Raw genomic sequence first — 12712 nt, 5'->3', positions numbered from 1 at the left:
ATGAGGAGTATAGTCTAGAGAGAAGTAAGAGAGAGAGGGCTCTAGAATGGGGGGGCGAGGGAGAGAAAGAGTGAGAGAGAGAGAGGTCTCTAGATATGGAGGTGAGAGAAAGAGAGAGAGAGACAGAGAGAGTGATGTGGCGAGGGGGGAGAGAGAGAAAGATAGAGAGATTTCCAGATGGAGAATTTGGGTTTAAAACAGCTCGAACACAAGGAATGTTCACCGTGTTTAGGTAAATCGTTTACTTTGTTTGAACACTGTGAATGATTTACCATGTTGAATTTAAATTCCACCACAAGGCATTCACATGCCAGAGAAAGGACCAATTTTGTAAATATAATTTTTTTGGGACTATTTATAAAAAAAATTGTTAGAGGGCTAAATGCAAAAAAAACCCTTTAAAAGCGAATCAAATATTTATTTGGATGTGCTTTATTTACCTAAATGTAAGGTAATTTTGGAAATAAAAATAGGGTCATTACTTGTATACCCTTCAAAAACTATTGAAATATATTATATACTCTTTACTTTTTTTGTGTTTCATATATATTCATCGTATATTTTTTTATTATTAAAAAATAATCCCCATATTACTATCCATTAAGTCATCTTGGGTTAAATCCGAATTAAATTTCTCTCAAGTTGAAAAGAAGTCTAAATACTTCTTTTCCCCCTAACTTAAGGGCAAGTAAAAAGAGTTGATAATAGTAGAAGAGTATTTTTGAAAGAGCAAAATAAAAATTTCATACATATAAATAGTTATTTCTAACGGTTCACTAACAGAATTTAACTTTTAAAGGTATATTTCAAAGAACTTTGAATGTTAAAAAGTAATTTTTATATTAGCCTTCTAAACGAGATAAATAAAAAAGTCTGAAATATTTCATAGACAAGTAATTGTCCTTTAAAAATAATGCATATTTTTCTATTATCCATTGGATTAAAATAGACCATCCAAAATTTTTCTATTACAATTACTTTTTAAAAATAAAAATTTATAATTTACTATGCACATTAAGCTATTATAATTCCATATAGCGGATTGGTATAAAAATTAAAAGAAGGGACAACTCTGAAAGAAAAAAATACCAAGAAAACTCCCCCTTTTAAAAGTAGGATAGATTATTGCTATATTTCTTAGTTAATTGATCAAACTAACTTAAAATGAAAAGAAGAAAAGGTTCAGGGGTGCCAATCAGAAGAAAAATACGTACACTTCAAAATGGCAAGGCAGTTATACTACGAAGAGAGAGATAGAGAAAGGGAGACAGAGAGACAGAATAAGCTACATCAAGGAATAATACATGTCTTCATAGTAAAAAGATCAAGTTACATGCCCTCCTAAAATAATATTAGATCCATCAAGAACACACCATCCTCCTAAAAGGAGTGCAACATAAGCAGTTCTCTATAATTTACTTCACAAGACAACAGCTCACTTTTTGACCTCATACGATGTAATAAAAACAGTTTACCAATAAATATCGCACTTATAAAGATTGTATAAATCATGGCGAAGCAGGAATCGGGTCGTGACCCGACACATGTGAAGCCGCATCTTCTTTAGAGATGGCAACGTAGTTTATTACCGGTGGAGCCGCCCTATTGAGATCTCTCTTCCCATCCCTGCTTGCAGATCTCATGCCATTCTGATGTGTATTAAGAGATAATCGTCGGCTTGGAGTGCCGTTTGATGCACCACCATTGGCCGCTGATCTAGGCCCGACCACTTTCTTTGGGCCAAGCGGACGGACCGGGCTGGGCCTTGATCCGAAAAATGTTTCTTGCTCGGTTGCTAGTTGCTCATGAAACTTCTTCTGATCCTGAATAATTTTGAAAACAGGAGGAAAAAACAAAGAGAATGTTGAGATAATGTGAGAGGTAGAATGTAAGAAAAAATAAATTTCACCAAGGTTCCCCAACCTTTTTACCGGTTTGACCTCCAAGATTTTAACTGTTACAACAAGATCCTTGCATTTTTTTGCAACACACCCTTTATGCTAAGAAATGTTAATCTAATCGCCATGTGAGATGACCAACAGTTGTTGGCACGTAATTACATGAGAAAGTACGATATTTCTGGCCAATTTAATGATGTAACTTGACATAGAGGAGTATCATTGCAGTGGAATGCAAAGGTCAGGGACCAAATTGCAATGATTTGAAGTTCTAAGGACTGAAGTGAAATAACATTATAAAAGATTTGAGGACTGACTTGAAATTTATCGTATTGTAGGAGGTAGAAAAAAAAATATTACTCTTAGTCTTCGTTTCTCTTCTTCTCTTTCCTGCCTGAGCATGGTGTATTCATCTAGCATTGCAAGAAGAGAAACACCATCATAGGTAAATGGCATGCCGCGATCCTCCTCCCATGCACGGGTCTTTGCCACCAGAGTATCAACGAGAGCTATATGCCAATAATTTAAAACTGGTTAGAAACTAAACAACTGGGATTCAAGTTAGCCAGAATCAGCAGCATTTTATTATATCAAAGACTGAAGGACCCTAAGAAAGATTACTCCACTACTTACCATAGGCTCACAAGAAAGCAAACCAGTTGTCACGAGCATGTTAGTCAATCGATAGAGATCAAGAAAAGGCTTGAATGTTGACAGTTAGAAAAGGCTTGAATGTTGACAGTTATTTAACCAATTTATTTTTTACCTGTTAAAGACTTGTATTTGACTCTAGACACCAATCTAAATTTTGATGCAGCATTTTCGAACCTTATAATTGCACATACATCGTAGAGCTGCAACATTTGTGCAGATAGGGAACAATTCAAAAATGTGATTTAGGTTTCGGTTTTAACCCATCGCTGAAATGAAGCATTTCAACAGTTCTAATTTTTATTCTGGTGGTTTCAGATAGAAAGTTAAAAAATTTATAGTCAAAAGCTTAAAAGTAGAAAAATATGTTACAATTGAAACTAAATATGGTGTTAATATATTATGCTATAACCTATGGCTATGTTTGTATCACATAATATATGGATGACGATAGGTAAGATGACAAAATCCTTCCCTTAGTCACACAGCTATAATTTAATATTAATGAGAACTAGTTGACAGCAAACCATTTGCATAGATAAACCAAATTCTAAGCAAATATAAACAGGCATATGCTCCAGATAATGTTGTAATGCTACTTTGCATGACTAGATATTTCAGAAATTTGAAAGTGAATATAGAAGGGATGTTCAACCTTACTATTAAAATTTAGGTTCTAAAGAGCCTTAAAACCTAAATGAAAAAGTGTATTGTTAGAGAAGAGGCTCGTGACTCTTATGGTTTTGCACAATAGTCAGTAAGCCATGTGCACAAATATAAATAAATAGATAAATAAAATGGATTTTTGCTGCCCCAGACCAATGGAAACCTGATGAAGTTATTTATTTCATTTACTTTTCGAGGAAAAGTAATATCCACACTTGTTGATCGAGAAGTTCTCCTTAGCCTGTTAACTTAAGCAGACACAGTCTCTTTATGTGACAATTAACCCAAAAAAGTAAAAAGGGCATCAACAGAGTGCAATAAAGTACCTGGAATCTTGTTAACCAATATACGAGCTTTTTCAGCTCGTTTGAGATTTAAATGTGCACCTCTGCTTGCATTGTATCGGTTATCATCCTGCATCAAAGAAAAATCAGAATAAAAATAAGATTAACTTAGCATAAGCATTTGCTAAACTTTATATGTCTTCTCTCTTTCAAGCATTAGAAGCAATACATCTGGAAAGAATAAAAAAGAAACTAGAAGATATTGTTAAGAGAAAAGAATCGATTGCGAAGCAGATAATAGTAAATGGAATGCCTAAGAAAAAAAATATTTTCCAGTGATCAATTTAATTGTCATAGTATTAGGGCATGTTCCAATGTTCCATGTCCCAGTATATAATGCACTACATAACTAATCTAAGAGGTTTGAAAGCTAGGAAAATATGAACAAATATTTCCATGTATGCAATTCAAAAAACTTAAGTTTATTACATATATACCCTTGTCCTTAAAAGGTGACTATCGTCAGAAAGAAAAAAAAAACTACTGGTATAGCTTTTTTACTATGAATTAACTGACTCCAAGGCACTCGAGGATATTTGTTGTATGAAATTACAGTTTCAATTTTACAGGGTCTTGTATAAGAATTTCAAATTTACAAGGGATACCTGGGTTTACAAATGAACCTGGAGGAATGTAAATGTAAAAGCCCCAAAAATGAACTGAAATTAAGAAGTAACATCTTTACCCGATTGTAGTCTTCAAGCCAGCTCTCTTCTTCACATGCCGACATCCACTTCTCAACCTTTTCGAGTATCTCCTTTCTGCTTTGGGCCTCTTCTTTGGCTTTAAGAATCTGCTTATCCATGTCAGCTAGTAATTCTGAAGGCTCAACATTACCAGAATCGATAAGAGCCAATACTCTCTCTCTTGCAGCAGTAGAATCAATCTCGATGTGTGCACGGGCATAGATTTCCTCAAGTTCGGTTTGTCTCTTGAATGCTATTTCCTTCATTCTGCTAGACTTCAGCTGATCCAACCTCTCAACTTCCACTTCAGCCTGCTTACAGAGAGTGGAAACGACTTAAGTGCCTCGTACGATGTAGGCTTAAACTTTTGGAACTGCTTCTCTACTAAGAAACAAACGCAGCCAAGAATTGCAGATATAATATCTAGATATTTGTCAACTGAAAAGCTGAAATGAATTTCCAAGCCCCAAAAGCAAAAGCTCCAAATATGTGAAATTGTACCCCCTGCAAAGTTGCTATTTGTGCGCTTATCCGTGAAAACATGTTTATTTACATCTATTCTCCTGTTGGGAGTATCTCGCAAACAGTTTTCTTTTTTTTTGGCATATATACATGTTGCTGGCAGGGGCATAAAATGGAAATATATATAGTTTTCACATGCACACAACTACCAAGTTTGCAGGGCTACTTGCAAGATTTCACATATTTGCAAGGGAATATATGCAGAAAACTCATAATAAAAAGCTGCCATTGCTTCTTCTAACAGCACTTTTGTAGGAGCTCCGGCTCGGCCAAACATGCCCAGAATGCACCAAAAGCGAATCAAGTTGATTGACCTGACCGACCGTCCCTAGAGCAAGTGGCAAAGGGCTTGGTGGTTGGTACCCGAGACCCAAGTTCGAATCCTAGTTGATTCACATTTCCAGCTAAGTTTATTTCTAAATGAAATAAACGAAGCGGGTAGCGTGCTACCTATCTCTAAAAAAAAAAAAAAAAAAAAATTTGATTGACCTGGAGAACCTGGAAGGAGTGTTAAGTTGCAGACCTGTTCAATTAAATCAAGAGCTAGGGCTCCAGGAACGGTGACCTCGTCAACTGCAGTAGACATATTACATGTGACATGATCAAACAAACCGCGCTCCTCTGAAGGGGTATCCATTAGATTCCAGAGATCAGTCAGTTGAGCAGCAAGCTCTTGAAGCTGTCGAAGGGTCAAAAGTAAATTAAAATGTTATAATAAATACCAATGTTACAATAAATACCATTTATGTCTGCTAATTTATTCCATTCAAGTCCTCATCTGCAGACTTTTTAACAGATTGAATTACTTACATTTATTTGTTTGATCCTACCGAATGATATTTAGTTTCAAATCTGCATAGATCTCCAGTTCAGAATTCATTATCTCAAAACTGCATCACATACTATCTGCCACCAAGGTATCAAAGGTCACCTTTTGTGAATACATACACATTTATCGTTTGTATAACCTATGGATCATAATAAAACTTAGATCTAAAACAGTCAAACTACTACTGTACAGCCTTTATCTTTCTTTTTTATTTTGAAGAACGCTTTTTCAACAAATGAGCAGAGAAGCATTCTATAGACTCCAAAATGAGCTCTCTGTTCATAAATGTGACATCAGATTTTGAAACCAAGGAGTAGCGTGAGAGTTGAGAGTAAAAACTCGCACAATTTATTAAAGCAGAGGGTGGGTTTTCCAGTGATAAAAAATTAGTGGGACCTACATCATTCTCTTTTTTTCCACAAATATTTCCTGTATACAGTCACTAGAGGGACCGGCTTATGCAAAGATGTACACGTAAGCATGTCCCACAGCGGGATTTATTCCTCTGCTGGCACGTCTATACCCAACAAACCTAGAATATTAAGTGCTTCTCAATTTGAGAAGTGGACTTCACCAATTTGATAAACCCAAAATTCTGGAGCTTAGGACTTGACTATGGATCTGAAATGAGCTTCATCTCCCATCATCCCAAAAGAGAGAGCAGCAATTTGGAGTCTCTCTTTTGAGTTTGACAATATGTTGCTAAAGGATTATGAGGATAACTTGCTTCTCAAGCAACTCTACTGAGATAACATTTCAGCTGAAGCTGACTCAAAAAGGCCATTGTTCTAACTCCTGAATTGAGCTAAAGCCGTAAAGGAGTAGAGTCGTATTAAAAGGACTTTACAAAGAACAGCTTAAGATTATCATGACAAGACAGGAAAATAAAAGATGGATGAGAGGTAATTAAGGGGGCGTATTATGATGGCAAAATTACTGGTGCACACAAATTTGAAAGTGACGTAAAGCACAATTGCAAAAACTTTGGAGTTGTTAATAACTTAAAATTGCAGACACTTACCATTATCTAATTGACAATTCTAGATGACAATTTCTAACATCTAAAGAAAGGAGCTTACAGAGCTTATGGTTGACACTTCAGACAAGGATACAAACTTGCAACATAAAATATTACAGTAAAAATTTCCTAAATTTCATGCTGTGTATTAATGAAATAAAAGGAGTTGGAATCTCATGTATATAGAATGATTCGATGTTATTATAATGAAGGTTGCTAACTGAATTCAATGAAAAACACAGGTAGCTTATAAATTTCATCTAAGTGAACTGTACATTCATTGCCTAGCAGCCACTGGCTTGCATCTTACAAAGACAGCAACGATTCTTATCAGGTAAGTACAAGACAAATAAATACGAGAAATTAAAGAACTCTTATCCAACACATAAACAATGACAAAACAATTAAACCAGTCATAACTTTCAAGCATAAATACAAACATTTGCGTTATATATTGTCGGGATGCAACAATCACCTTAACAAGCCTCTTCTTTTTGTCTTCTTTAAGTGCAAGAACCATTTCAGATAGCTTGGATAAGGTTTCATTGCTAATGCTCTTGGATTGGACACCAATAGAGTCATTAAGGCTAGGGTGGACTTCAGTTATGGTACTGAAGAAATCCATTCCTAAGACAGCACATAGATCATGCACGGTGCTGACAAAGTCAAGAACCTTGTGTAGTCTATCACTCTGCAAATCAAGTACATAGACATTAAAAATCCCATAAACATCTGATAAAGTTAAGCAAAAATTGCCTACATATCCCAGCAAAGTAGTGGAGTCAATTAGTTTCCCAAAGTTTTAATTATCAAATATATCTCTCTTAATTTTAAAATTTGCAAATTTTTTCCTGTCCAACAGTTGAATGCTTAAAACTAGTTTTTCTTATGCAAATGACCATTCTACCCATGAAAAAATATCTTTTAAAATACTTATACTCATATTTCTCTCTAACTTCTCTATCATATCTTATGCCATTTTATGCAAACCCTAAATACTAAAACATTCAACCAAAAAAAAAAAACCCCCTCAAAAGGCACTTTTTTCCTCAAGAAGATAACAGTCTTAACAATGGATAAATTAGTGGCCAGCCAAGAATAATCAGTTGGCACAGTTTAAAATTTAGAAGAGTATATGTGACAATTGCAAACTGTGAGGGACAAATGTGAAATTTCTAAATTCACAGGACATATATATGCAATTGCATGCACAATGTACAAAATTTGAAGGAGATATATATGGAAACACCCCTAAATTTGTATATAGTAAGAACCTTTTCTTTCTGTAGTTCCTGCAGCTGAAAGTTATATTCATCCAGCTTCTTTAGTGATAGATCCTCCTCATCAATTACCGGTGCTCCTGTCAGCTCACCATTCTTCAGGGTGCCAGCAATTTCTCCACGAATTTTCTGAATTTGCAACTGAACATCAGTGAACTCCTTTATCCGTTCTTCTTTCTGCTTGCATAGCTGTTCCAATACTGGTGCAATGGAAGCCAGTTGTTCCTTGATAGTCCCAGATGACTTGTCAGGCTGTGAACGCCAAAGGCCAATATGAATGAGATGATTGTAGAAAAGAAAAGCATGAAGAAAGTTTTGTAATATTTTTCATGAAAATAATCTGTTATTCTGCGTACAAACTGTTGACTTCAGCAAGACCCTTTACACGTTCAAAGGATAACTTATACTAACCATGCTCCACTACCGATAACAGGCATCAAAAAGCAACATGAACAATAAATGAGGTGGAGAATATGGCACAAAGGATGCCTTTTTTGTGCATTTATTTAAGATTAGACAGTTCTAGGATAGTCAAAACAGAACAAATAAATCCAACAATAAAAGAGTATTTAGTGAAAAATCATTTATTGACTAACCTAATTACTAAGTAGAAAGTCCCTGCAGATATTTTTACGTAGCGAAACGGCGAAATCAAAAAGAATCAAGTGTCCAAGGTGGACCCTAGTAGATAACTGAAAGCCACTAACAGAAATAATCCCAAAAGCAGGACCTTAAAGTTTAAAATATAACTTTAGTTTTGGCTTTGGTCTAGGCTCCTATAGTTCAGCTTTTTGCAGTTTCAGCAATTTTGATCAGTTTCTTTGACTTTGTTTGATCTATCCTCTTCATTTCTTCCTCAGCACATGGGTACGAATGTTTGCAAGAGAAACCTAGTTGGTGGTTCTATGAGTTACCCATCTTTGCCATCTAGATACTATAATCTAAATTCAAACAATCTAATCACTTTTAAATCACTATTAAATGATAAACAATGACGGCAAAAATCTCTTATATTTGAGTTTTCAAAGCTCTATCAGTTAAATTGTTTGTTCAGAACTCTTAGGAGAGTTACCTTTGTTGTTTTTCACATCCTCTTCTACGTTTTCTTAGTGATCTGTTAGCCCCATTATGAACAGTGAAAGGCCAAACCAGACTACTAGAAAAGAGGCGATCCATCTCATCACTCGGGTATGCAACAATGAATGATAATACCAATTTACTTGCTACAACATTTTCACTTGGCAAAAACAACTAGAATAGAACCTGCTTCAAATATGGCATTTTCAAAGACAAAATAATTATAATATAAGAGCAATAGGTAAACTAGTAAAGAACAGTACACTTACTATGCCAGAAAATGACTTCTCTCCAAGAGCAGAAAGAAGCTTGGCAAGCTCTGCTTTGGAATCAGCCAAGGACTGTAGGAGCAGTGCCCTCGACTTTGCAGCCTGATCGACTTTCCTCTTGTAAACATCCAGGCACTCTTGTTCTAGCTGAAGCAGCATCCTATCGCGTTCATCATCACTCTCGCCAACCTCATCCCATATTATCTATACAGAAAGAAAACAAATAACTTTACATCATGCAGTCTACTACTATATGCCAACGTTAGGGGCTTTACACATGTCGCATTGTAAATCATATATTTACATATATGACTCCTATAAAGCCAAATTTCATATATACCGATAAAAGTGTAGTTTCTAACAAAAATACCCTTAAGTTTGAGAGTCCATGCAAGAAAATCGCTTTATATAACAGAAAGTCTTTTAGAGAGAGATTTGTTTTTTAAAAGTACAAGGGTATACAAGGTGTACGCAGGGCATATACAAAAATTCATCGGGATATAATATAGATATATGTAAATAGATAATTTTTCTAAAAATTTAAGCAAATATTTAACAAATCACCTGCAACTGTTGCAGCAGAGACCCACATGTGGTTTCACCTAACAAGGGATTGCCAATTCCTGTTGCAGCCATTGTAGCTAAATAACCTACATGAGAGAAGTCTTGATGAGTTGATAAGCAACAGCTTCACAAGTAGATAAGCAATAGCTTCACAACAGAAATGAGAAGGAATCAATAGAATCTATTAGTACATACCTTATACAACCTAAAGGCGGGTAAACACAGCGGGTTGATGAAACATGCACTGTTATTGACAATTGCTTGAATTATCTGTTGGGATTTCCATAAATGTGGCCCAATTAATCATATTCAAATCTGGATTTACTATAACTAAAGGCCAAATCCTAACAAATATAGAACTGTTTGATATAGTATATTTTATCTCTTTCCATTTATTTAAATAGAATCATAATCAGATTTTGATAGAAAGTCAATCTGGACTATAAAAGGGGTATTGGTCCTACCGCCTTCTCACGTGCATTTTGATAAAGAATTATCATATGTTCCACACCATACGGGAGAATGGCTGAGATAAAAGTAGAAACCAAATTACCCAAATTCGGTTTTTGACGTTCATATCGCAGCCAGACTTCACACTCCCGCAGATTGATTAAGATTTTCTTCTCTACGACGCTCTGTGAGTTATACTGTATTATTTTTATGATCCTGGGCATTGGTATGTATTTAGTTTTATTATTTTTACATGCCAATGTAGATCTATCAATTGGTATCAAATCCATAAGTAATAAATTTAATATTGTATGAAGTGATTGGATCGAATTATGACGAATTTTGGATGTACTGGTCCTGTCACCTTCTCACGTGCATTCTGGTGAAAAATTACTATCTGTTCCACACATAGGATAGAGTGCTTCAGACAGGAAGAGAAACGAGATTACTCAAATTCGGTTAGTGATGTTCATATCGCAGCAGGATTTTACGCTTCCGCAGATTGATCAAGAATTTCTTCTCTATGGTACTCTGTGAGTTATATTTTATTCTGTTTATGATCAGGGGGATTGGTATGTATTTAGTTTTATTATTTCTATAAGCCAATGTAGATCCATCATTACCTCGATATGTGAAATTATTCAAGGCACCAGAAATATCATGAGGACTAAAGACGAAATTGAATAGCGTTAGAACGGAAGCCGCATCAATCTAGTGATATAATATGAATGTTAGCAACAGCAAAAGAGACAATTGGGTACATAAATTATCCCCCTGGTATTTATAATTGAGGAGTCAACTGTCTATTATAATATAAAGAAGAACTGAAGAAGGTAAAGAAGAAAAGAATGAAGGCCAATTAGGCAAGGTGAAGCCTCAAATTGATGTCTGAGCAGGCTGTTTGAACAAGCACTAACATCGTTTTCACAAGAATCTATTCAACAGCTAAATTGCAGCTAAGGGTTTTTCTGACCCTGCTATAAGGAGTACTTCTATTCAACAAAGTGTTGTTTGAAGGTGCTACTAGGAGAAGTGCTACACTAAGATTCCTCCAACAGCTTCTGTCCAGTGAAAGGCAGCTGAGCAGCTGATAACGGAAGCAATATCAAGGCAGAAAATATACTAGACATACAAGTCTCAAATTCAAGCTTCTGCTTGGAGGGCCTGAAAAATGTTTCAGCTTCCCAAGATGCTCGAGATTTTTTATCTGCCAAAGGCCTAAACAGTCGACACTAATTGTCAGGGAAAAGCAGCCAGGTAAAGAAGCCGCACCAAACGGGTGCTCCAGATAGGACGATAACTACTGTTATCCATGATGGTACAACCCTTATGTTACAAATCCCTCCTCTGTCCCTTCAAAACCTTCAAAATCCATGCTCTTGAGAATAACACGACACGTCAAGAGAAAACTAAACCACAATTGCCGCAAAAAGCCTCACAATATCAAAAACCCTAAACCCCATCCACCACCAAACCCACTAATGCCCCACACGAAACTCCAACACCATCCCGAAGTCAAACAGAAACAACGACAAAACCAACAGATCAACTCCCTTTCCCACTCCAACTCGCCGCATCACCACCAACAACCACCGCATCTAACACCCATATCACCAAAATAGTTTCAAAAATCCCTCTCCTATCTCACATTGCTCACGACACCACTTCCCCTCGCCTTCGCAAGCCCGACGTCCCTCACCTACCGGAAAATTCTCCGGCGAGCAGCGGTTCGCCGGAGGATCGGCGGAGACGAAGGTCCCGAGCGAGAAAGGGAGGTTAATGTAGTAATTTAGGGGGCGGAGATTGAGAACGTACCTTAGGGTTCGGATAAAGCTAGGGTTTTGGAGATGTTCGGATGAGATCTGGGAGCGGAATGTACTTGTTCGCTCAGAGAGAGAGAGAGAGAGAGAGAGAGAGAGAGAGAGAGAGAGAGAGAGAGAGAGCGAGAGCGAGCGAGGGAGGAGAGAGTGTGTTCAGTGTCCTGGGCAGTGTCGGACAGGGAAGTGAGTCAAAGAAATGAAGGCGACGGTAGATGACAAATTGTCCCCCGTGGACCACGGACTGTAGACCGGGTCTTCAAAATTCAAACCTTGAGGTAGGAGCAACAACGACTAGTTTATAAATGAGTAATGCTACATGTACGTCCCTATTTGGATGTACATTCTATACCTTTATACTTCGTTTAGTTCGGATATAAGCAAAAATTAACTATTATATGAATAGATATATATATAGGGATAAAAATAATAATGTTTAGATGAAAATTGGATTGTTCTCGGGATAAGAAAAATAGCATTTGCATAGATAATATGGAATAAGAAAAATAGCGGATAGTTATATATAGAAAATAGAGGTGTTGGTGGGAATAGTTATACCAGCTTATTTTAGATACCCGAGAACTACTATTCTCGGATAAAAAATTTACGTTTGGGTATAAAGAGGATAAGGGATTATCCCT

The 12712-nt window shown here is 36.2% G+C and overlaps 1 protein-coding gene across 2 annotated transcripts; it reads right to left on the bottom strand.

Annotated features, from left to right (window-relative positions):
- Positions 1275-12229, bottom strand: LOC109718802 (65-kDa microtubule-associated protein 1-like). 2 transcript variants are annotated; one of them, XM_020245211.1, is made up of 11 exons: positions 12070-12229; positions 10000-10074; positions 9805-9890; positions 9241-9444; positions 7889-8146; positions 7090-7305; positions 5291-5446; positions 4245-4556; positions 3542-3629; positions 2259-2407; positions 1275-1823 (listed from the first exon to the last, which is right to left on the bottom strand). In XM_020245211.1, the coding sequence occupies exons 3-11, from the start codon at positions 9874-9876 to the stop codon at positions 1509-1511; spliced, it is 1770 nt and encodes a 589-aa protein (XP_020100800.1). In that variant the 5' UTR covers positions 9877-9890; positions 10000-10074; positions 12070-12229; the 3' UTR covers positions 1275-1508. The 2 variants fall into 2 exon arrangements, with proteins under 2 accessions (XP_020100800.1, XP_020100799.1); XM_020245210.1 differs by lacking the exon at positions 10000-10074.

Source organism: Ananas comosus, linkage group 12 (genome assembly GCF_001540865.1).
Source record: "Ananas comosus cultivar F153 linkage group 12, ASM154086v1, whole genome shotgun sequence".
In the NCBI taxonomy this organism is placed as follows: domain Eukaryota; kingdom Viridiplantae; phylum Streptophyta; class Magnoliopsida; order Poales; family Bromeliaceae; genus Ananas; species Ananas comosus.
The sequence above is the reverse complement of the archived record's forward strand: the minus strand, read 5'-3'. Positions and strand labels throughout refer to the sequence as shown.

Excerpts from the sequence above, each read along its gene's own strand:
- LOC109718802 (XM_020245211.1), bottom strand. The coding sequence starts at position 9,876 with ATGGCTGCAACAGGAATTGGCAATCCCTTGTTAGGTGAAACCACATGT. Across the intron at positions 8,147-9,240 it reads AGAAGTCATTTTCTGGCATA|CCTGACAAGTCATCTGGGAC; the intron begins GTAAGTGTACTG and ends TGGCGTTCACAG. Across the intron at positions 4,557-5,290 it reads CTCTTGATTTAATTGAACAG|GCTGAAGTGGAAGTTGAGAG; the intron begins GTCTGCAACTTA and ends CTCTGTAAGCAG.